General features: G+C 33.3%; 3 protein-coding genes and 2 non-coding genes across 6 annotated transcripts; 2 read left to right on the plus strand and 3 right to left on the minus strand.

Moving 5' to 3' along the window:
• Positions 1-353: 353 nt before the first annotated feature.
• On the minus strand, positions 354-4,580 carry LOC124936783 (protein CHROMATIN REMODELING 4-like). Its single transcript, XM_047477311.1, has 11 exons — positions 4,365-4,580; positions 4,148-4,298; positions 3,837-4,094; positions 2,466-2,638; positions 1,893-1,994; positions 1,683-1,814; positions 1,403-1,618; positions 1,191-1,312; positions 943-1,053; positions 730-796; positions 354-645 (listed from the first exon to the last, which is right to left on the minus strand). The coding sequence occupies exons 4-11, from the start codon at positions 2,583-2,585 to the stop codon at positions 511-513; spliced, it is 1,005 nt and encodes a 334-aa protein (XP_047333267.1). The 5' UTR covers positions 2,586-2,638; positions 3,837-4,094; positions 4,148-4,298; positions 4,365-4,580; the 3' UTR covers positions 354-510.
• A 4,585-nt stretch (positions 4,581-9,165) lies between these two features.
• LOC124933467 lies at positions 9,166-10,447 on the plus strand. The gene has a single exon (XM_047473871.1). It carries the CDS (start codon positions 9,198-9,200, stop codon positions 10,296-10,298), a length of 1,101 nt encoding a protein of 366 aa, XP_047329827.1. The 5' UTR covers positions 9,166-9,197; the 3' UTR covers positions 10,299-10,447.
• A 135-nt stretch (positions 10,448-10,582) lies between these two features.
• Positions 10,583-14,315, plus strand: LOC124933469 (protein CHROMATIN REMODELING 4-like). Of its 2 annotated transcripts, XM_047473873.1 has the most exons (8): positions 10,583-10,985; positions 12,443-12,522; positions 12,962-13,063; positions 13,137-13,268; positions 13,360-13,481; positions 13,578-13,679; positions 13,772-13,976; positions 14,073-14,315. In XM_047473873.1, the coding sequence occupies exons 2-8, from the start codon at positions 12,448-12,450 to the stop codon at positions 14,133-14,135; spliced, it is 801 nt and encodes a 266-aa protein (XP_047329829.1). In that variant the 5' UTR covers positions 10,583-10,985; positions 12,443-12,447; the 3' UTR covers positions 14,136-14,315. The 2 variants fall into 2 exon arrangements, with proteins under 2 accessions (XP_047329829.1, XP_047329830.1); XM_047473874.1 differs by lacking the exon at positions 10,583-10,985 and having other exon boundaries at positions 12,090-12,522.
• A 5,560-nt stretch (positions 14,316-19,875) lies between these two features.
• Positions 19,876-20,036, minus strand: LOC124937221. The gene has a single exon (XR_007099327.1). It is a non-coding gene; the product is annotated as a U1 spliceosomal RNA (small nuclear RNA).
• A 1,133-nt stretch (positions 20,037-21,169) lies between these two features.
• LOC124937181 lies at positions 21,170-21,331 on the minus strand. Its single transcript, XR_007099291.1, has one exon. It is a non-coding gene; the product is annotated as a U1 spliceosomal RNA (small nuclear RNA).
• Positions 21,332-24,607: the final 3,276 nt, after the last annotated feature.

Raw genomic sequence — 24,607 nt, forward strand, 5'->3', positions numbered from 1 at the left:
AAAATCTGTCAATTTACCCACCTATAGTAAAAGATGTTGTATAATTGTTAATATCGCTAGCTATATGAAACAGCAGACACATAAATCAGCTTTCCACTAGTAACAATAACTCAATAAATAGAAAATCTTGGGACATATAAATCAGCTTTCCACAAGCAACAATAACTCAAGAAATAGAAATCTAAGTTATAAAATCTCTTTCTTCACCTAAGTCTTGATCTGTTAAAAATCTCTATACCTAAGTTATAATAGAATACATTGTTAATCCATGGACTAATTATTACTTTTGCTTCAGGATAAAACTTTTCAACAGCACACTGCCAACACCAGAAGGATAAAGCTTTTGATTAAAATTCATAGAATTAGAGTTTGAATTGAAATCCGATTTTACAGTTCCAAGCACAGTCTAAGATCAAATCCAACAAGAACCATAAAAAATCTTCATCCAAGTTGACAGGATATAAAGATGATGCAACAATCTGGTAATTTAGCCAATAAGTAAAATCTTGGTCATTCTTTCCTTATGGTGCCCTTTCTTTTATTAACCAAGTCTTTAAGAGTAAGTTCTGATTCATCCTTGCCAGTATCGGGATCTTGAGATGCCAGTTTCTTAGACAGTAGGGACGAGCTATCTGAACTAGGGACCTGTAGGAAAAAGAAAATAAATCAACTGATAAACAGTGAGCAAGCAAACTAGGTTTTGATCATCTTAAAGGAGTAATTGTTCACCTGAATAATGTCAGATTGACCATTCTGTCTCTCAAATCTCCGCCTCTTTGCTAAGGAAGTTGAAGTCCTGAAATAGGAAAATTTCAATGTTGGGTCATTGAGGATAATTTCCCAGGAGCTTTATCCATGCTTGCGGACTCCAATCCAAATTGAATGAAATCAATAAAGGTTGATTGAATGAAATGAACAATTAATCAACTAGATGGAACTTACGTCTTTGTTTCCAAATATTGCACAGCGATCTGGGAAGGTTTTCTCTGTTCACTTTTCTTGTGCATATTAGCAGATTTCTTATTGGTTTCAAATGCTTTTTTGATGGAAGACCTGTGAATTTAAGTATTAGCTTCCATCATTTAAAAATTGCGCAAAATGGTAAAAAATTAATAATAATTAAATAAATAAAGGACGTGCATGCTTTCAGCTATGCACACCCCTCTTTTTTGTCCTTCCGCAATGCTTACGTTTCGCATAAATTTTTGAAGCGAGAGTTTGTGCAGACATCAGCAAGAAAATCAAGAGGCATGATCTCGTCCTTGTCCTTCTTTCCTGTTGGCTTATCATCACAAGTGTTGACAAGCTTCGACTACAATGAAGCACAAACAGTTAATTCAATAAACAGTCTAAAAAAATACTCTATTTACCATCACTTGTAAAAGGAAGCTTCTGTACTTACTGTGGTAGTGTTCATGTTTGAAAGGTTCGGAAGACTCCCAGTTACTTCTTCAGCGAGAAGATTTCTCGCCTCATTTGCTTCACTCTTATTCTTTTTAACATCATCCTCTTCTTTCCTAGCTTGCATCTTGAACCTGTTTCTTCTATAAACTTTAAGATGTTCCAGTTCACTGCATGTCTCCTCTTTTCTACTCACACTGGCTTCATCAACACCATCCTGAAGAAAAATTGAGAAACGAGTCATAATTGAAGTCAGATTAAGAGATGAGTTAAGAACATACCCCATTAAGAGGTGCAATAGTCGCCTTTCCCATTTTCGAGATTTTGACATCCTGCTCTATTTTATCATCAGCATATACTGAAGGATTACTCTCCTTGCAGTTTGAGCATCGCCACTCTCCCAAAGGAACATGCTTCAAAGGATAACTGTCCGCTTAGTGACTACAAAGAAGTTTAGATGGAAAAAACAAAACAATGTAAATGATGTGTACCTCTAGAGGCGGTTTAAGGCACCATAGATGATAAACATTTGGGCAGATATCACAACATACAAGATCCCCTCCATCGTCACAAACAACACAGTCATAGTAGCTCTGTAAATGGGATGAAAATAAACTAAATTAGAATGAAAATTTGCAAATGGGCAAATTTAATGTTTTCCCCATTATCCTCTACAATCGAAGAAAAATAAATATCATTATCCTTTTCCTAAAGTGGCCAATTTATTCTAAAATCTAAATGCACAAGAACCATGTCTAATCATTTCTTACATTCTTCTTGAGAATAATATTACCCAAGTTCAAAATCGCCGGTAAAAGAAACAAAGCCCAAAATCGCAGGAAAAACAAAAGGTGGCATAAAACACCGCCATTAAAAGTCAAGATCGCGGCTAAAGTAGTAAACGACATGGTCAAATTGTTAAAATATCGCTACCTTTACGAAACTAATCAAAATAGGGCACAAAAATCAACTTTCCACATGCATCGATAGTTCAACAAAAAGAAGGATTATGCTCTCAACAACTCATATGATAAGTGAAGTTCCAAATAGAGAATGAATCTCACCCCATCCTCTCCTATTTTAGGAGGCACTAACTCAAGATTTTGCTGTCCAGTCTCCTCCATAACACCTGATTCACAATGATAGTTTCCATTTTTATGCATCATGTCTTCACAGAGGACCATACTTTGATAAGGCAGTTATATCTTCCACTGATCAAGTTAAAAGTTTCAGCATCCTTCAGTAATTAACATTGAATTGTTAGCTATTGTTGAGTTCATTCACCCATCAGTGGCTAAAGGTAAATTGATTAAACAACATAAAAAAAAGGATTGAGGTTGCAAGAGGAAATGTATTTCCATATATCATTGGTTAATGATGAATTTTAAATGCTTACAAAACAAAGCCAAGGGTCAAACGCCGCTATTCTTGCTATATAAGACAGTAAAAACCTATACTTATTGTGTACCATTAAGATTCAATCAGCTTGTCGAAAAACAATTGCTGTCAAATGTCGTATTAAATTGCTTCTCCAATTCCAAACGTCGGGAAAAAGAAAAACATGAAGATTGAAGAGTTATGATTGAATAGAAAATAGTAATTTTCCAAAAAGTGATCAACAACTAAGCTTTCTAGCAACTTCATAGAGCATTCTTTGTATATGTAAACACAACGAATCTAAGCCATAGTATAAATGATTGCTGTTTATTTTGATAACATCTAACAAGAAGCTTTCTTTTCGTTAGATTTTTGGCCACCTAAACAAATAAACTTTATAACTACTTTCCCTATATGTTTGTAAAGGGCTGTAGTATATTCATATAAAAAAGTAGTTCGGTTGATTGAAAAATACAGCATGAAAAGATATATCGCTGTTAAATAGGTATCTATCGAAGTGAGCAATTTCACAATAATATCAGAGCTCAAAGAAGAAGAATCTGTTACAGGAAGTTGAGAAATAAAGGCATCGACAAAACCATTAACATGTAAACCTAACATGAATCCCAAATCAATTACTATCTGGAGATAACCATACAAACCAACCAACCATCAATTGAAGCTGGATTTCACTTGTCAATTACCTGATGCTTATCATGGACTGGCTGCATATATTTCGAAACTCATGTTTCTAATTACAGTCAAAACCAAAACAAAGATCAGGTAAGGGAAAGAACTAGAATTCCTCTCATCTTAGCACATTACAACTTCAGATCAAATGCAATTTCAATCTCTGAATCTCCATTTGGGAAAACAGAAATGAAGTAAAGATCGATCAAAACAAGATCAAAAGCATATCCATGAAAACAGAAACACGTTTATAGCTGTAAACACTAAGGAGAAGAAGAAGTAAAGAACACAAGGGCGTAATTGAACTAGAAATCGGATTAAACTACCGGATATGAAAGATAACTAGGAAGAAAGTGAAATGGGATCACCTGATAGCAGCCGCTGGAGGCAGATAAGCTTTAGGGCTAATGAAGAAGAGCGTTGATAAATATATATGAAAGGGGTTAAGAGGATGGTTGTTGAAAAGGTAGAAATTTGGGGTTTAGAAGGGTGTGAGCCGATGCAAGAACTGAATGTAAAGCAGATTATACTCCTTAATTGCAATGAGCCACTTGGCATTACATTTACATAGACCATTTTGACTCCCTTTCTAGCAACTGATTCAAATTCAATAGCTATGTTTCCACCTGATTCAACACAAAGATCCCACCATTCATCGCCTATTCTATAAAATGCATACCCATGTAATAGATTGTAATGGGTTCTTCATTTATACCCCACCATTCATCGCCCATTATTCTTCTCCAAGCTTCTTCTCGGATAACCTCTTCACGAACTAGAGCGGAATTCCGACTAATAATAATAATAATAATAATAATAATAATGCGTTCCTGCGTGTGATTGAAAAACAGTAGATTGGTCATACGTAGGAATCATGATGAAGTTAGTCTGCTCACCATCTCTTTCTTAATAGTCTTTCTCTGTCAAAGTTACAATAGAATCCATGGACCAAATGTAACTTTTGCTTGAGGATAGAGATTTTGAACAGCCATAGCCCCATAACGATGAACAGTACACTGCCAGCACCAGCAGTATAAGATCAATTACACAGATTCGCTAATTTGATACGAAATCGAACATGGAAATTGATTCAGGAAGTAACCTCTGGTAAGATGAGGAGATGACGGATTCTCAAAAGCCGATCAGATTCACTTATAGTGATGAAGAGTACACTACCACCACCAGTATATCAATATATCATCATTTTGGCTATTCAAAAATATAAAATTATTTTATATATTATATAATTTATATTTCTTAATAGATAGATAAAGTTGTTGGGAAATTTGACGAGATGACTCTAATAACGATCGTATTTTGGAAAATGACACCGATCATTGGACTACACCCATCTCTGTATAGGTTAAACTATCAACCGCATTTTTTTAACTTATTTTTCTGTTCTAGTTAGGGCCACAAGACAAGGACAAAAAAATGTGTCAAGCTATTAAAAGAAATATTTACATCATTCGACTAAAAGACTGACACATCCGGCTAGTTCTACTGATGAAATGATTCGGGTATCTAATATTTGTGATCCCTTGAAATTTTTTAAACTTCATTCTTATTTCTAATAAGCACAAATATTTTTCTTCTCGTCCCTCATGTCTTTAAGCTACGAAAATGTCAAGGCAAAACATAGTCCTTTCCAAAATCCAGATGATAACACTCATGGAATGATTTGAAACCTTTTAAAGATTGTTTCAGTCACCTTCGTATTTCGTTCATATGAGTTTTCTTCTTTTTTTCCTCCTTAATTGTCTCAATTTACATTTTTTTCTTTTTCTTTATTTTTCTATTCCTTCCTCTTTTTCTTTTTTTAGATTTATTCCTTTTTTTATTCCTTCCTTTTTCGACTCCTTCCTTTTTCGACTCTTAGAACTTTTTTCACCAAACGTCTAACTTTGTGGGTATTGACCAACTCTTAAATCTTCATTTTTACGTTGTTCATGTAGTATTCTATATTTTTTCTATACTGCTTTACTTTAATGTCGATAGTGGTTTGAAGACACATGTTATTCACATGTTACACCAAACATTTTAAATTTCTTATTTTATAGACTTAGAGAAACTTTGCCCTTCCTCTTAGTGCATCTTTTTAGATTTTTCATGTCAATTTGCATCGCTTCATTAAATGAAGCTTTCCTACACCTAATTCAATTACGAATTTGCGACTTATTGTGCATGATTCCTAATATGTATTCGAGTATGCTTTAACTCATATTTTTTGTTTGACTTATAGAAAATTCATAATGAAGGATGTTGAGTATTTCCCTCTTCTTTTCAATGTTTAAGACCATTGTAAAAATCTTATAAGCTGAGTAGAGATAAATCAAAATTTTGAATTTGATCTCTAACGTTTTTGTATAATTCATTTAGACCTAGTAGGATCTGTAATAGTTTTACATTCTAGTATATGAGATTGAATTTCTTAATTGTTCTACATCCTATACAATTTTCTATGTTTGATCAATCACATTCACATTTCGGAAGGGATTAATACTAGTCATTTCTTCACAGTATAACATAATATTTGAATAATATTCTTCAGTAGTTATGTTACCATGATTGATAGTTGAAAAATCCGTAGAGTGTTGATCTTTTGTTTCCTTTTTAGTGAGTTTTGACCTTTTTCCATAGATCCAATGTAGTAATTGCTCCTTCGAAATTTGCTCGAATCTCTTTTGAGATAGTGTTTAAGATCTAGGAGCGAACCATGATGTCTACGACAATCCATTGAATTACTCCATCATCGTCTTCTAGTTTTACACAACTTTTGTCGAGAAAATCGAGTTTCACCTTGGCATGAAGAGATGGTTTGATACTGGTTTGATACACTTTGTCCAGGAGATATAGTTTATTCCAGTGAGAGTTATGGCGCTTAGAATAGTGTTCGAATTGTCGACACCATTAAAATTTAGTGGATGGACATTATATTTTTCTTCGCCGGAGCAATTTTTGAAGTATTGCTCGGTCGACGATGTTCGTTCATGTTGTCATGTTGCTTGATCCGACCATTTACTTTCTTTGCACTTTCTTGTTAACAACTTAACTCTAATATCTTGTGCGGAAAATGGAGTTCGAGAGAAGATATTGAGAGGGAGGGTAGAGGGGAAGTAGTGTTTGGCAAAAATGTATTATTTCCATTAACTCTACGCCCAAGCCCACGCACCACCCACGCCCAAGTCCATGCTCCACGCACCACCCACGCCCAAGCCCACGCCCCACCCCCACGTCCCACCCCACGCCCCACTCAATTGCATACCACGCATTTCAATTACCCACGTGAAAATGTTCATAAACCATTAAGTATAAGGAAAAACTATACATTTCTCGGATCAAAGCATTTCAAACCAAAACAATAGAACTAACTAAAACATAAACCTATAAAACCTTCATAATTAACATGCAAAAACAGTAAAATCATCGGGGAGTAGTCGAACTAACTTCAGTAATGCTGGGCGAACGTCGGGCTCAGCGTCTCCGGGACTTGGCGATCGTCGGGAGTCGGCTTGGAAGCGTTTGGCGATCAATGGGTAGTCGGGCTTGAGGGGTGGGCGGTTGACGATCGTGGGGGAGTCGGTTGGGGCTGGAAGCGTCGTGGGGGAGTCGGCTTGGGGTGTGGGGCGTGGGAGTCGCAGGGGGAGAGCAACTGGGGAGCAGTCGGGGACTGTCGCCGGGGGAAGGGAAGAGGGGAAAAAACGGGTAAAAGGGGAAATGGAAGGAAAAGGAAAAGGAAGAGGAAGAAAAAAAAATGTAAAAAGTTAGTAAGGGTAAAAATAGAATTTTTTTTAAAAAAAGGTTAAAAATAAAAACTGAATTTAGTAAGGTTAAAAATGAGAATGACTCTCTTTTGAGGGTCATTGATCAAATTTCCCCTGTAAACTAAACATTTCTCTCTAAATTGATTTCACTATAAAAAAAACATTTTTATAAACAAAGATCCCGGATGCCAATAAGTAACTCGTTTTTATGGAGTTCTTCGGACTGATTTATTACTGTCCAAATAAAATTTTACCTATTATTATTATTAACATTCAACCGCATTTCTCACCTCAACTCAAAATCAAAACGCTTTTAAATACGAATTTGAACTTGTGACATTTTAATCTCTTAAAAAAACTTACCTATTATTTATTAAGGGTGTTAAATATTTGGTCTAACTGAATATTCGACTAAATTCGAATAATTTGAATTTCATTTTTTGTTTTTAAATAGAACTTTAAAACCATTTGAATTCAAATAAAGTTTTTAATTTGATTTTTGAGTTCGAGTTTTAAGTTCAAAACTAAACCGATAACACCGAATTAATTTTTTATTATTTATTTTAATTATATATTATATAATTTATTAAATAAAAAATCTAATTCAAATGTATTGAATTGACTTAAAAAAAAAATTAAAAATGAACCAATGAACAACTCTGATTATTTATGTTACAAACTAATTTATTTTATTTATTCTTTATTTTATTAGTTTATTGTTTAAATTTAGTTATATATATTTTCTTAATACTTTAATTTATTATAAATATAATTTCAATTTAATTATTTATATATATATATTTAAATTATTAATTTTACATAATATATCATCACTTAATTATATTTATAAATACTTATTAACCAGGACTCATCTCGGAACCCGAGTTAGGTAAGTTTAGAAAAAAAAAATTATGAATAAAATGAGGGTAAATAAAAAAGTAAATATTATTTTTTAAATTATATAAAAAATTTAAATTTTAAGAAATTATGAGTTAATGATTTTTTTTTAGTTTCAGCCCAGCTGAACTATATAAATCTGCAACTGCAACTGTCAATAATAATCATTAATTTAAAATATCTTACTTACATTTGCATATAATAAGTGATTAAAAAAAACTATATTTTCTAATATCTTTGCTAACTCAAGATATAAATTTATATCATCTGTGATTTAAAATTTAGTTTTTAATGTAAATGTGATACTAAATTTTTAATTTGTTTAAAAATAATTATTATTAAAGTCTTAAATTAATCATTGACAATTAATTAATTTATATTCAAATGAAGTGAAAAAAAATACAACTAAATGTATATTTTCAACCGGCCATTGTAACTAGGGATGGTAATGGGGCGGGGAATATAATTACCATCCCCGCCCCGTTTTAATTTCGGAGATTTTTTAATACCATCCCCATCTCGTTCGGTTTTTTTCGGTTTCAGAAAATCCTGCAGGACACCGTTAATAATTTTTATTTAAAAAAATAAATAAATATTATACAATAAAATTATATACATCAATTTTTTTAATATAATATATATTATAATATATTAAAATTTTATATTATTATAAAAAAATAATTTTAATACTCTTATAAAATATAATAAATAAATAAATATATTGGTAATTTAATATATTTAATTATGTTTATGGTATTCGGGGCAGAATCAGAGTAAAATCGGGTGAAATCGGGGCGGGGACACAAATACCATCCCGTGCTCGTTCGGTTTCGAGGAAAAAACGTCCCAAATGGAACAATTCGGTTCAATTTTCGCGGGGTTACGATGTAAGTTGAATTTAACAATTAAATTATAATATCTTACTTAATAATAATTTAATTGATTAACAATAGTCTGAAAATAAGAATGAATTGCCGGCGGCTGCGTCTTCTTCTTGAACAAGAAGTAAATGAAAACTATATATACATGAAATTGAATCACAAATCCATTACCAAACGAATCAAAATCATGTCTTTCTTCGATTTCATCGTCTTCATCACCATCCCAATCTTCCTATCATCCTTCGCCGATCCAGTCTTCGCCAGAAAACCCCACGAAATCAATTTCGTTTCACCCAACTTATTCCCTGAAGGGCTTACATGGGATTCATCCGCTGAACACTTCATCGTCGGTTCCATTCATCAACGAACCATTCACTCCATCTCCGACGCCGCCGTTGTTGATACCCTTTTATTCGATTCATCACTCCCTGAAAACGTCTCTGTTCTAGGTCTCGCCGTCGACAACGCTCGCCGCCGTCTCCTTGCAGTCATCCACTCCACTTCTCCTCACCCTGTATACAACGCTCTAGCCGCCTATGACCTCAGTTCCACCAACCGCACTCGAATCTTCCTCGCCCCACTTGAGGATCTTGACTCTACATCTGACCGCCCGATTGCCAACGATGTCACTTTCGATTCAGCAGGAAACGCCTACGTAACCAATTCAGCTGGGAACTTCATTTGGAAGATCACGATAGATGGGTATCCTTCAATTTTCTCCAGATCCCCTGCGTTTACCTTCCATAAAGTTGATCCTGAGTCGCCCTTCAGTTTCTGCGGCTTAAACGGGATAGTCTACATCAACAAAGGATACCTTCTCGTTGTGCAATCGAATACCGGCAAGATGTTTAAAGTCAACATTGAAGATGGGTCGGCACGCGAGGTTCTTCTCAATAAGGACCTGCAGTTACCTGACGGAATCGTTGTGAGACGCGACGGCGTTGTTTTGGTGGTATCTCAGTACGCTTTGTACTTCATCAAGAGCGATGATAGTTGGTCTCAGGGCGTGGTGTTTGACGAAACTTCCCTTGAGGAAGAGAGGTTCTCGACTTCCGTCGCTGTGGGCGGCAAAGAAAGGGCGTATGTGTTGTATGGGCACGTGAACGAAGGTATACGGGGAGATGTTGAGCGTGAATCGTTCAGTATAGTGGAGATTGAGTCGGTGAAGGAGACGAATGAAGACTCCGTTTGGGTGTTTATTCTTATTGGATTGGGTTTGGTTTATTTCTTGATTTGGAGATTTCAAATGCGTCAGCTTGCCACAAACATGAACAAGAAAATTGCTTAAGAGAACGAACGATGATACACACAGTTTATCCAGTTTTTAATTTAGGCTTGTTTATTTTCTGGGTTTCAGTTCTTCATTCTGAATTGAAACCTTTCTTTGTTGTGTATGACTCCTTTCAATTTCTAATCATATACAAGTTCTTTTCCCAATTTGATTCCTCTTGTTCACACTGAAATGGTGGATCAATGGATGTAAAACTGTTCTTATTAATTACCCCCTTTTGCAGGATTGTGTTAAGTGAGTCCCATGAAACTATTTGAAAACGCTTGATCATGCATGATCTTCAGGTGCTATTCTCTAATACCCTTGAATGGGCATTCTTTGTTTTCTCTTTTTCTTTGAAAAAGATCGTTGCTTTACCAATTTCTCATGCCACCCTTGTATGAAAGAAGGAGTACGAGGAGCAAAATACAAACGATTGAATTTGAGCAAAGGATAGAACTAAGACGTGGAAACAGAAAGGGTATTGCCAAGTGGCTCATTGCAATTAAGGAGTATAATCTGCTTTACATTCAGTTCTTGCACCCATTCACTCCTTTCTAAAGCCCAATTTTTTTCTACCCATTTGTCTCATTCTCTCTCTATGACAGCCCTTTTCACCCTTCATATATATCAACGCTATTCTTCACTTGCGTGATCGGCTCATTTTAACCCTAAAGCTTTCCTTCGTCCGGCTGCTGCTATCAGGTGATCCCATTTCCATTTCTTGCTAGTTATCTTTCATATCCGGTAGTTGAATCAGATTTCTAGTTGAATTACGCCCTTGTTTTCTTTACTTCTTCTTCTTCTTAGATTTTACAGCTATAAACATGTTTTTGTTTTCATGGATATGCTTTTGATCTATTTTGATCGATCTTTACTTCATTTCTGTTTTCCCAAATGGAGATTCAGAGATTGAATTGATCTGAAGTAGTTATGTGCTAAGATGAGAGGAATTCTAGTTATTTCTCTTACCTGATCTTTGTTATGGTTTTGAGTTTTGAGAAATATGTGCAGACAGTCCATGAAAAGCATCAGGTAATTCACACTTCCAGCTTCAAATGGTGATTGGTTGGTTTGTATGTATGGTTATCTTCAAATAGTAATTGATTTGGGATCCGTGTTAGATTTACATGTTCACTATTTAATGGTTTTGTTTGATCGATCTTTACTTCATTTCTGTTTTCCCAAATGGAGATTCAGAGATTGAAATTGGATTTGATCTGAAGTAGTTATGTGCTAAGATGAGAGGAATTCTAGTTATTTCTCTTACCTGATCTTTGTAATGGTTTTGAGTTTTGAGAAATATTTGCAGACAGTCCATGAAAAGCATCAGGTAATTCACACTTCCAGCTTCAATTGGTGATTGGTTGGTTTGTATGTATGGTTATCTTCAAATAGTAATTGATTTGGGATCCGTGTTAGATTTACATGTTCACTATTTAATGGTTTTGTCGACGCTTTTATTTCTCAACTTCCTTCCTGTAACAGATACTTCTTCTTCTTACTCTGATATTATTATGAAGTTGCTCACATGTACCAACATTTCCAGATTATTTGATCGATTTGACAACCATGTATCTCTTCTTGTTGTATTTTCAATCAACCCAACTACTCTTTCATATGAATTTACTACAACCCTTTACAAACTTAGAGGAAAAGTAGAATAGAGTTTATATGTTTACGTGACCAAAAAATCTAACAAAAAGAAAGCTTCTTGTTAGATGTTATCAAAAGGAAGATAGAACATTTATAAAAGATACAAAGAATGCTCTATGAAGTTGCTAGATGAATTAGTTGTTGATAACATAATGGAAAATTACTATTTTCGTTTTCAATCATAACCTTTCATGTTTTTCTTTTTCCTGACGTTTGATATGTATGGAATTGGAGAAGCATTTTAATCCGACATTTGACAGCAATTGTTTTTCAAAAAGGGTGAAGAAATCATTAAGAACTTCACCCAAGCTGATTGAACCTTAATGGTACACAATAAATACATTTTTTACTGTCATATATACCATGAATAGCGGCGTTTGACCCTTGGTTTTGTTGTGAGCATTTAAAATTTATAGTTAACCTATAATATAAGGAAATACTTTTCCTCTTGACACCTCAATCATATTTTTATCATGTTGATTAATCACTTTACCTTTGTGAATCAGGTGTTATGGAGGAGACTGGACAACAAAATCTCGAAGATCCTCAACTTGAGGTAGTGCCTCCTAAAATAGGAGAGGATGGGGTGAGATTCATTCTCTATTTGGAACTTACTTATCATATAAGTTGTTGGGAACTAATCTTTTTGCACCACCAGTTTCTATTAGTTGAACTATTGTTGCATTTGGAAACCTGATTTCCGTGCCCTATTTTGTTAGTTTGATATAGCGGCAATATCTTATACTACTTTAGCGGCGATCTTGACTTTTAATAGCGGTGTTTTTTTGCCACTTTTTTTGTTTTACCCTAGATTTTGGGTAATCTTATTCAATTATCATTTTCCCTTTGTTGGATATATGTACGAAATTATTAGACATGGTTCTTCAAAATAAATTGGCCACTTTTCTTAAGATAGCGATATTTATTGTTCTTCGATTGTCAAGGAAATGGAAGAAAACATTAAATTTTCACATTTGCAAATTTTCATTTTAATTTAGTTGCTTTTATTTTCTTCCTATTTACAGAGCTACTATGACTGTGTTGTATGTGAAAATGGAGGAGATCTTCTATGTTGTGATATTTGCCCAAACGTTTATCATCTATGGTGCCTTACCCCACCCCTAGAGGTACGAAACCTTTACATTGTTTTTTTCATCTTAACTTCTTTGTAGTCACTAATAGGACGGTTATCATTTGAAGCATGTTCCTTTGGGAGAGTGGCAATGCTCAAACTGCAAGGAGAGTAATCCTTCAGTATATGCTGATGATAAGGTTCTCGCTGAAGAAGTAACTGAGAGCTTGCCGAACCTTTCAAGCATGAATACCACCACAGTAAGTATAGAAGCTTCCTTTTCCATGTGACTCTAAATAGAGTAATATTTGTAGACCGATTATTGAATTAACTGTTTGTGCTTCATTGTAGTCGAAACATGACAACACTTGTGATGATAAGCCAACAGGAAAGAAGGACAAGGGCGAGATCATGCATCTTGATTTGCTTGCAGATGTCTGCACAAACTCTCCGTTCAAAAACATATGTGAAACGTAATCATTGCATGCACGTCCATTATTTTTATTTTTTATTTTTTTTCATTTTGCACAATTCTTAAATGATGGACGCTCCAATACTTTAATTCACAGATCTGCCATTCAAAAAGCATCTGGAACCAATACACAATCTCCTAATATGCACAAGAAAAGTGCACAGATAAAACTTTCTCGGTTCGCCATGGAAACAAAGATGTAAGTTCCATCCAGTTGATTGATTGATTGTTTCATTCAGTCTGTTGAACATAATATTACCTACGAAATATCTATCTGCCTTGTTTGTGCAGAAAGGAACATAATAAAGAAGAGGACATCTGGCTGTTTGAAGAAGAACTGGACTCACTTTGGATTGGAGTCCGTAGGCATGGAGAAAGCTCCTGGGAAACTATCCTCAACGACCCAACATTGAAATTCTCCAATATCAGGACTCCAACTTCCTTAGCAAAGAGGTGGATAGTCGAAAAACAGAAAATTTTATCTGAAATGAATCAGGTAAACAACTCCTTACTATTAGTCCTTTAAAGATGATCAAAACATAATTTTTTGCTCTCACTGACTTTCAGTTAATTTTTCTTATTTTTCCTTCAGGTGCTTCCACCACTGTCTAAGAAACGGCCTGCTCAAGATCCCGATACTAGCAAGGATGAATGAGAACTTACATTGGGTTAACAAAAAAGGGCACCATAATATGAGAGTAATTACTTATATGTGGAAAGAATGGCAAAATTTGACTCTGTTTGGTTAAATTCTTAAATTGTTGCATCATCTTTATACTTTATACCTTAATTTTCTGTCAACTTGGATGATGATTTTTTTTATGGTTCTTCTGGATATATTACTTTCAGGTAAAATTGGATTTGAATTCAAATTTGAATTCTTTGAATTATAATATATTTAAAAAGTTATAAGTATGGATTTTATGGCTGAAACTGATTTTTTTCTTTCTTTTTGAATTGAGGGATCTTTGTGCATTATCATCAGGAGTATTATCTACTTTAGATTCAGTTTTTGCACCTATTTGTCTCATTCTCATGTAAGAAATTGTAATTTCTTCTCTTATCTGATATTTGTTATGATTTTGACTGTAATTATAAAGATGATTTTCAAATTATATGCAGCCATGGGTGAAGTTTCGACATATTTTTACAAGTTATTTTTGTGTTGTTGCTTGAATCCACTAGAAACATTAAGTAGGGGGAAATGACTAAAATTTCACTCTATTTGATCAAATCATAAAATTAATAAAATACTTGAAGAGACTACTTTGAAAATGTTTTCTTTTTTTGGTTTGAAGAGAAAATCCTTAGGGACTGTGCTCATTTTTTGTTATGGTTGTTGAAAACACTATCCAACAGGATTCATAGAATTATACCTTCTTCTAATAAATACATTAAAATCTTCAACTTAGGAAAAATATAGTTAATTACTATACATATTTTCATCGGATCTAATCTACTTTTTGAATCACAGCATGAACTCATTATCAGTTGGAATTTGCCATTAGTTTTGTGAAGAGATTATCATAAAAGAATTATGGTTGCCAAAGAACCTTATAAGAAGATTGAATTTCAATCTATCACAAATGTATGGATTTTGTAGAATTCTTATTGCAAAGATGATATTTGAAATTCTTAAAGAAGAATTGTTATTGATCACTTTATGAAAAATTACTATTTTTCAATTCAATCATAACTCTTCATTTATTTTGTTTAGTTTCACATAACAAGTGATACCAACAATTTTATTATTTAGTAATTTGCTATACTTGTAATGACTGTGCTTTTGTAAGTTTTTTTAAGATATTGGGCTTTATTTATTTATTGACGATTATAAGAAATATTACATTTTTTGTAAGTGAATATTGACCACTTTACAAAAAGGTTAACAACTATTCATAAATGGAGAGATCGAAATACACAAGTTCGTGCCCGAGAAACAAATGGGTTAAAATAATATGCTAAAATTTTAGAAAAATGAATATATAAGTCTTTAATAATATGTCTAATCTAAGATTAATAAGTCATACAACTATCACAAGCTAGATGAACAAGAACAAGACAAATAAAAAAAATAAAGAATGAGGTTAATATTGTTTAGTAAGGCCTGATGTTTTATCCTTCCTAATATGAAACTAATTTGTCAATAAAACTTGTTTCTTGTTTTCTTTCACATTTATTTTTGCTACATTTGTTTTTTTAGTTTGACAGAACAAGAACAAAAACAGAAGAAAAAAAAACGGAATTCATAAACCAATAAGAACTTAGACATCATCGGTACTCACAAATCTAGGCAATGGTCATTAATAATCATTCATGTATGAAATTTATAAAATTGCATTACTGTTCATTATATACTACATTTCTCTTTATATTTCCAGGGACAAATAAACAAATTTCTTAAATTTTCATTAACTTTTTACCCACTTTAAATATTTGAGCTCTTTTCGAAACAATTATCGTAAGAAAATAATATATATATACTTGGCAAATTAATAAAAAAATTTTGCAAAAAATTATTAACTTTTATAAAATTTGGCACAAACTATTTTAATAATTTTTTTTGTTTTATCACACAAATAACTTGTGTACAGACTCATATCACATAAAAATAAGGCAAATGTTTGTAACACTAAAATTATAAATAAAATTTCAAATTATAATTTTAATAAATAAATTTATTTAAATATTTGTATATCATATCTAAATATTTTAATATAAAAAATTATTTAGTAAAACACATTTTCTTAAATAAGCACCCCTAAGTGCAATCTAGGTCACTAGTCTAAGCCATGGACATTAATGATCTTACAATACCCAATTCCTTCATTATCTCTACATGTTCATTTTTTTTCACACACAAGCACATTTGTTTTTGACTATTTCTTGGAAGGGTTATGGACAAAAATCTAAAAAAATTATATTTGGCAAAAAAAATTGTTGATAATTTTTTTTTTTTTATCAATTTTCCAAAATTTGGCACAAATTATTTTGATATTATATATATATATATATATATATATATATATATATATATATATATATATATATATATATATATATATATATATATATATATATATATATATATATTATCAGTTTCTTTAGTTTTAACAGGTAAATACTTGTGTAAAGACTTATATCATACAAAAATAAGGCAAATATTTGTAATGACTAAAATTATAAATAAATTTAAGTTATAATTTTAATATAAAATTTTATTTAACTAAAACACATTTTCTTAAATTTATATCTAAAAACTTTTAAAATTAGAAAATTTTAAACAATATATACAATTAATATGTTAAAATTTTTTATCAAAAAAATAAATAATTAGAATTATGATATAGGCTCAACCAACTTAGGTTAGGTCACAAATCTAGGTCATGAACCTTAATGATCATTCCCATTGACCTTGTCCAGGTAAGTAGTTTTTAAAATTGGTCACACCCCAATATATTCATATTCATTTTTTCAATCTTTAATTTTTTTTAATGTTTCAATGTAGGAAAATAAACCAACTTTCTTATGTTCATTCACTTTTTCTCATATACAAATGTGCTATTTAAAATTTGGGCTATTTTTGAAAAGACTAAACAAAAATCTAAACAAATTATATTTGGCAAAAAATGTTTTCCAAAAAATTATCAATTTTTTCAAAATTTGGCACAAATGATTTTTAATATATATATATATATATATATTTAATTATCAGTTTCTTTAGTTTTAACAGGCAAATATTTGTGTTATGACTCATATCACACATGCAAATATTTGTAAGAACAAAATTATAAATAAAATTTGAATTTAAAATTTTAATAAATAAATTTATTAAAATAGTAAATCAATATTATCTAAATATTTAAATATAAAAAGTTATTTAGCAAAAACATATTTCTTAAATAGTTATAATTATAAACTTTTAAAATTTTACAGCCATATGTAAAAACTAATATGTTTTTAAAATAAGAATAGCAATACTTTATTAAAAAAAAAATGAAATATAAATTGATAGGGTCTGTGCGATACAAAGTGCAATGTGGTCACATGTCTAAGTTTAGGTTTATTTTTTCAAAATTTGATGTTATGACTTGTGTTCTATATAAGGTCATGATCTCCTAATAATTCAAGTTATAAATCTATGTCTAAACTTTGGATTTGAGAATTTTCTATTAGCAATACAATACATGTTTAAGCTTAAAATAATGAAAGTTCTTTTGGTTGGACATGACCTCGGTTCTCTATTCGAATATAAGCAGAGTTGGTCCCGAGTTTTGATTGCTCTAGCCTCGGTAGAAAATTAAGTTGATATTTTTTTCTTAAGTTTAGTTTTAAAAATTGATTAAAAATGATTTTTGATGAGATTTGAACCATAATTAAATAAAAGTTATAATTTTTTTTATCTTAAACAACTAAGTTACAACATATTATATTTAAAATTATAATAAATTAAACTAAATATCTTATCATTTTTAATAAATGGACTATGTGGAGTAACTAAGGACTTATCAGGTTTACCTGGGCTGGGCCAGCCTGTAAGCATGGATTAGTTTAAATTTGGATAAGAATTTCGTTTCTAGCTATTTTGTTGTTTTTCCTGAGACCTAGGAATATATTGTTAATATGCAATAAAAATATAACTTTAGGTTGAATTGTTCAATGTTATTTTAACCGAGCATATGTACGGGTTTATTGTAATTATAGTTGTGCTTGTTATGCATGGTGCATTACTGAAATAAACAATTCTTTTTTGGAATATTGAACATTGCAATATTTGTCCATCAAAATTATCATGCTTAAAGTTCTAGGCCTTAGGTCTCAAAAGCTTAATAATCTATTAAGCCATATTCATATTTATTTTAACAAAAGGGTTGATAGATCATTTACTAAAATGATTTTATTTATCTTTATTAATACGATATTATTTAAACTATTATTACTAGTGCGACTATATTTAACCTATCAACCAGTAAAAAAAAGCATTTAAAAACAATAAGTATTAAGAAAAGATCTAATCTAAACACACGATAAAAGAAGATATAAAAATAAAGTGGTAAAGAATAATAAAGAACACAAGATATAACGAGGTTCGGCCAACAATACCTACATCCTCGGGGAGTCGTCCATTCTATTGATTTTCCATGGAATAATGGTCCAAGTAACCATATGTTACAATGTCTCTATTTATAGTAGTACATCAAAAGCCAAAAGACTAAACTACTACTCCTAAGCTCAATAAAGACTTAAAGCCCAATTACAATATATAAACTCTAATTAAATATGAGCCCAAAATCCAACAATCTCCACATTGGGCGAATACCGCACTTATTGAGATGTGTTGAATAAATTACAAATCTCCACTTTGACGAATTTCGATGTGGGATAATTAAACAACCTTCCTAATTTTTATTGGTTTTCTAACCCAAGCAATATTTTGTTAAAACTATAAACTTCTTCTACTATTGTCTTCTATTTCGTCTTCTCTCGCCCTTAGAAACTATTTTGCACAAAGTACTCGCGAATGGATTTGAGTCTCTTAGGAATCTATTAAGAAGGTTATTAATTTTTTATTTGACATAAATAGTTGATTAGGTCATTTACTAAAAATGTGTTTTATATTAACCTTTTTTCGTAAAATTTATTATTCATTAATTGATGAATAAAAAAAATCCTCATGAATAATACAAATAAATTTTCTAATTTAGATTAAAATTTTAATGACGATTAAGTCACAATTTTTTACCAGATTTTTAAAAGACTAAGCAAGATAACTGTCATTAAGTTCATTTTGTTGCTATTTTGGTAACTAAGAATAATAATTGATTCATAACATACATTTATTAACTAAATAATTAATAGTAATATGAATGTATGTTAATTTTAGGGGAATAGTTTGTCTCCATCTTTGTCGGTCTAATTATATTTGTTGAAACTAAAATTGAAGAGGTTATAAAATTCAGATATTCGCCACTTTTTTACAAATTTTTGAAGCCATGATTATGTTGAGTAATGCATTATTCAATCAACACTTGTGAGTTATACAAAAAGATGACATTGTGAAACTTCAAATTAAAAGAAAATAACACTCATCTAAAATGACTTTTTCTTCATCTTCAAGTGGTGACAAATTTTCGGTTATTCTACACTCATCAGCCATTATATTACCTAGGTGATCTCGGACAACATAACTAACCACTAAATCATTCATGGTTTAACATTATGTTGCATTAAAATTCACCTTGATCCAACCTTCTAATCTTGTTTTTATTTTGTTGCTTCCTAAATTTTTGTTGTGACATCAAGGTGGTCGGATTTATGTTAAAACAATTTATCAAGGGCCAATAAAGAGAAGAGACAAAGTCATTTAAAAAAAAACCTTTTTCGATTAAAATTAGAAAAGGGCCGCGCGAATGCAGGCCCCTACAGACACAAATTATGACATAGGCTCAACCTATTTGGGCTGACATTAGACATGCCCCCTACAAAGTGCAATGTAGGTCACAAATCTAGGCCATGGGACTTAATGATCACCCATTGACCCTGTCCAGGTAAGTAAGTTGTTTAGCTAACCTCAACTTTGCTTATATCCTTCTACATTCCATTATGAACTAAGTTTATATTTTCGATGTGGGATAATTAAACAACCTTCCTAATTTTTATTGGTTTTCTAACCCAAGCAATATTTTGTTAAAACTATAGACTTCTTCTACTATTGTCTTCTATTTCGTCTTCTCTCGCCCTTAGAAACTATTTTGCACAAAGTACTCACGGATGGATTTGAGTCTCTTAGGAACCTATTAAGAGGGTTATTAATTTTTTTATTTGACATAAATAGTTGATTAGGTCATTTACTAAAAATGTGTTTTATATTAACATTTTTTCGTAAAATTTATAATTCATTAATTGATGAATAAAAAAAATCCTCATGAATGATACAAATAAATTTTCTAATTTAGATTACAATTTTAATGACGATTAATTAAGTCACTATTTTTTACCAGATTTTTAAAAGACTGAGCAAGATAACTGTCATTAAGTTCATAACCGGCCTAAGAATGAAAGGCCTATTCAAATAACATTTTGTTGCTATTTTTGGTAACTTAGAATAATAATTGATTCATAACATACATTTACTAACTAAATATTTAATAGTAATATGATTGTAGGTTAATTTTAGGGGGAATAGTTTGTCTCCATCTTTGTCGGTCTAATTATATTTGTTGAAACTAAAATTGAAGAGGTTCTAAAATTCAGATATTCGCCACTTTTTTACAAATTTTTGAAGCCACAATTATGTTGAGTAATGCATTATTCAATCAACACTTGTGAGTTATACAAAAAGATGACCTTGTGAAACTTCAAATTAAAAGAAAATAACACTCATCTAAAATGACTTTTCCTTCATCTTCAAGTGGTGACAAATTTTCGGTTATTCTACACTCATCAGCCATCATATTACCTAGGTGATCCCGGGCAACATAACGAACCACTAAATCATTCATGCTTTAACATTATGTTGCATTAAAATTCACCTTGATCCAACCTTCTAATCTGGTTTTCATTTTATTGCTTCCTAAATTTTTTTTTGTGACAATAAGGTGGTTGGATTTATGTTAAAACAATTATTCAAGGGCTAATAAAAAGAAGAGACAAAGTCATTTAAAAAAAAACTTTTTCGATAAAAATTATAAAGGGGCCGCGCGAACGCAGGCCCCTACTGACACAAATTATGACATAAGCTCAACCAATTTGGGCTGACCTTAGACATGCACCCCTACAATGTGCAATGTAGGTCACAAATCTAGGCCATGGGACTTAATGATCACCCATTGACCCTGTCCAGGTAAGTAAGTTGTTTAGATGACCTCAAATTTGTTTATATCCCTCTACATTCCATTATGCACTAAGTTTATATTTTCGATGTGGGATATTTAAACAACTTTCCTAATTTTTATTGGTTTTTTTACCCAAGCACTATTTTGTTAAAACTGTAGACTTCTTCTACTATTGTCTTCTATTTCGTCTTCTCTCGCCCTTAGAAACTATTTTGCACAAAGTACTAGCGAATGGATTTGAGTCTCTTATGAACCTATTAAGAGGGTTATTAATTTTTTATTTGACATAAATAGTTGATTAGGTCATTTACTAAAAATGTGTTTTATATTAACCTTTTTTCGTAAAATTTATAATTCATTAATTGATGAATCAAAAAAATCCTTTTGAATGATGCAAATAAGTTCCGAATTTGGATTACATTTTTTAATGAAGATTAAGACACTATTTTTTACTAGATTTTTAAGAGACTGAGCAAGATAATTGTTATTAAGTTCATAACCGGCCTAAGAATGAAAGGCGAATTCAAATAACATTTTGTTGCAATTTTTGTAACTAAGAAAAATAATTGATTCATAACATACATTTACTAATTAAATAATTAATAGTACTATGAATATATGTTAATTTTAGGACAATAGTTTGTCCCCACATGATGCAGCGTGCGTGGCTAGGATGAATCTTTATCAAGATTCGTTGATTCTTACGAATACCGAAAGTCGATAGATATTGAGGAAACCTCGTTTTCTGATTAATAATCTTCTCCTTTTTTTACAATGGAATACCTTCAGGGTATTTATAGGACTTACACGTATTAAATTAGGAATTACGTCTAATTACAATTTAATTACACTAATTTAGGATATTCCTTCCATAACAAGAATATCCCTACCTAATTTAGAATATCCCTTGTAATCTCTTCCTTAATTAGAATATATATTATAATCCTTTCCTTGATTAGAATATATCTTCCAATCCCTTCCTTAATTAGATTATCTTCCAATCTCTTCGACTCGCACCGCATCATTCCCCCCAGGGTAGAAAAGATTCGTCCTCGAATCTGGAACCGCATCATCCTCATCAGAAGAAGACTCACCCACAAAAGGAACAAGATGCTTCACATTGAACACATCAGAGGTACGCACATGGCTGGGAAGGCGTAAACGATAAGCATTGGGGTTGATCTTCTCCACAATCTCAACAGGACCAATCTTCTTAGCAGCAAGCTTGCTATATTCATGAGCTGGAAAACGATCCTTAGTCAGAATAGCCCACACAAAGTCACCAACTTCAAAATCAACAGCACGCCTTCTCGAATCAGCCTTCTCCTTGTACTTGGCAGTAGCAGCAACCAAACGGTCATGAGTGGTCTGATGAACCTGAGCCAACTGACCAACAAAATCCGCAGCAGTGGAATGAGGACGCACCTTGCTGGGCAGCGCTAACAAATCAAGAGGAGCACGCGGAGACAGCCCGTAAATCACATGGAAAGGACTGAAACCAGTGGAGCGATTAACAGTATGATTGTGAGCAAACTCGGCCTGAGGCAGCTTCAGATCCCAAGCCTTAGGATGATCCCCAATTAAACTGCGCAGAAGGTTCCCCAAAGACCTATTAACAACTTCAGTTTGGCCATCAGTTTGCGGGTGATAGGCACTGCTAAAATTCAGCTGAGTATTAACCAAACGCCAAAGACTCCTCCAAAAGTGACTCACAAAGCGAGTGTCCCGATCAGAAACTATGGAGGCAGGAAGTCCATGAAGGCGATACACATCCCTGAAATAAAGCTGTGCAACAGCCACAGCATCAGAGGTTTTCTTGCAGGGAATGAAATGAACCATCTTCGAGAATCGGTCAACCACCACAAAAATCGAATCAGAACCACGCTGGGTACGTGGCAGCCCAAGGACAAAATCCATACTGACATCAGACCATGGTTGAGTGGGAATAGGCAGAGGCAAGTATAACCCGGCATTAGTCGAAGCGCCCTTAGCCAACTGACAAACACGACAACGAGCAACAAAACGCCCCACCTCTTTGCGCATCGAAGGCCAGAAATAAGAAGCTGCAAGAAGCTGAAAGGTACGATCACGCCCAACATGGCCTTCTTTGTGGAGTTCCTGAATCATCCTCAAACGCAGGCTGCAATCTGGAATGCACAGCTGCACACCACGGAAAAGGAACCCATCCTTTTTTGGGGTAAGAAGGGCCGGGACAGCACAGGGACTAAGGCTTTCTCGAATGTGTCCCTTAGCCAGCAAGTCCTCCACCTGTCTACGCAACTCTTCATGTTCTTTGGGACTCATGCGGTAATGAGGACGGTTGGGTAGGGCAGCACCTGGAACCAAGTCAATGTGATGCTGGATATCACGCAAAGGAGGCAAGGCACAAGGCAGATTCTCAGGAAAAACATCTGCAAACTCCTGTAACAGCGGCTGCACTGGAATAGGCACCTCAGAACTAGCACCACAGGTAATCAGCGAACAAAATGGAGCAAACACCATGCCCGATTCGACCATGGCGGTCTGAAAAGGACCCCGAGACAACAAGGTGGTAGGGGGGGCGCATGATGAGTGGGGGCAGCACCCTTCTTGGGCTGATTTGGCATCAACACAATCTTGACTCAGCCAGGACAGACGATAAGGCTTGGGGTGAGGTTCAGTGGACAGACCCAGCTTCGAAACTGCAACCTCAGAAATCACATTCTCACAACTCCCAGCATCAATGATGAAGGTGCAAACTTTGCCACCGATGGTACAAGTGGAATGGAACAGATTATTACGTAACCACTCGTTGTCAGGAGCACGAGGGGTTAAACATGATCGACGAATCACCAAAAGGGGGCCAACATCACCAGAAACATACTCCTCCGCTGCCTCATCATCATAAACATCATACACTGGCGCTGAATCTGAAGGAAGAGCAGAGTCAGGATCATCCACCTCAGTAAAAAGACCACGATTGGTGGACTTTGGGTTGCGACACTCTGCTTGGCGATGGCCAACTTCACCACAATTGAAACAACGCAAGCCACCGGGACGTCCCTGCGGGGGGGCTGTAGTGCCGCGAGGGGGGGCTGGGGTGGGATGGGCCGACTGGGAAGAAGAACCAATGCCACTAGTGGGGACAACCTGTTTTCCAAAGCTACCCGAACCGCGCCTGGCTAGCTGTTTCTCAGCCTGTGAAGCACGCTGATGTGCCTCAGAAACAGTCAAGGGATCAAACATATTCAAAATATCCTGCAACTGGAGGCGAAGGCCACCAATATAGCGAGAAACCAACTGGAGAGGGGAC

The sequence above is a fragment of the Impatiens glandulifera genome, chromosome 4 (assembly GCF_907164915.1).
Source record: "Impatiens glandulifera chromosome 4, dImpGla2.1, whole genome shotgun sequence".
Taxonomy (NCBI): domain Eukaryota; kingdom Viridiplantae; phylum Streptophyta; class Magnoliopsida; order Ericales; family Balsaminaceae; genus Impatiens; species Impatiens glandulifera.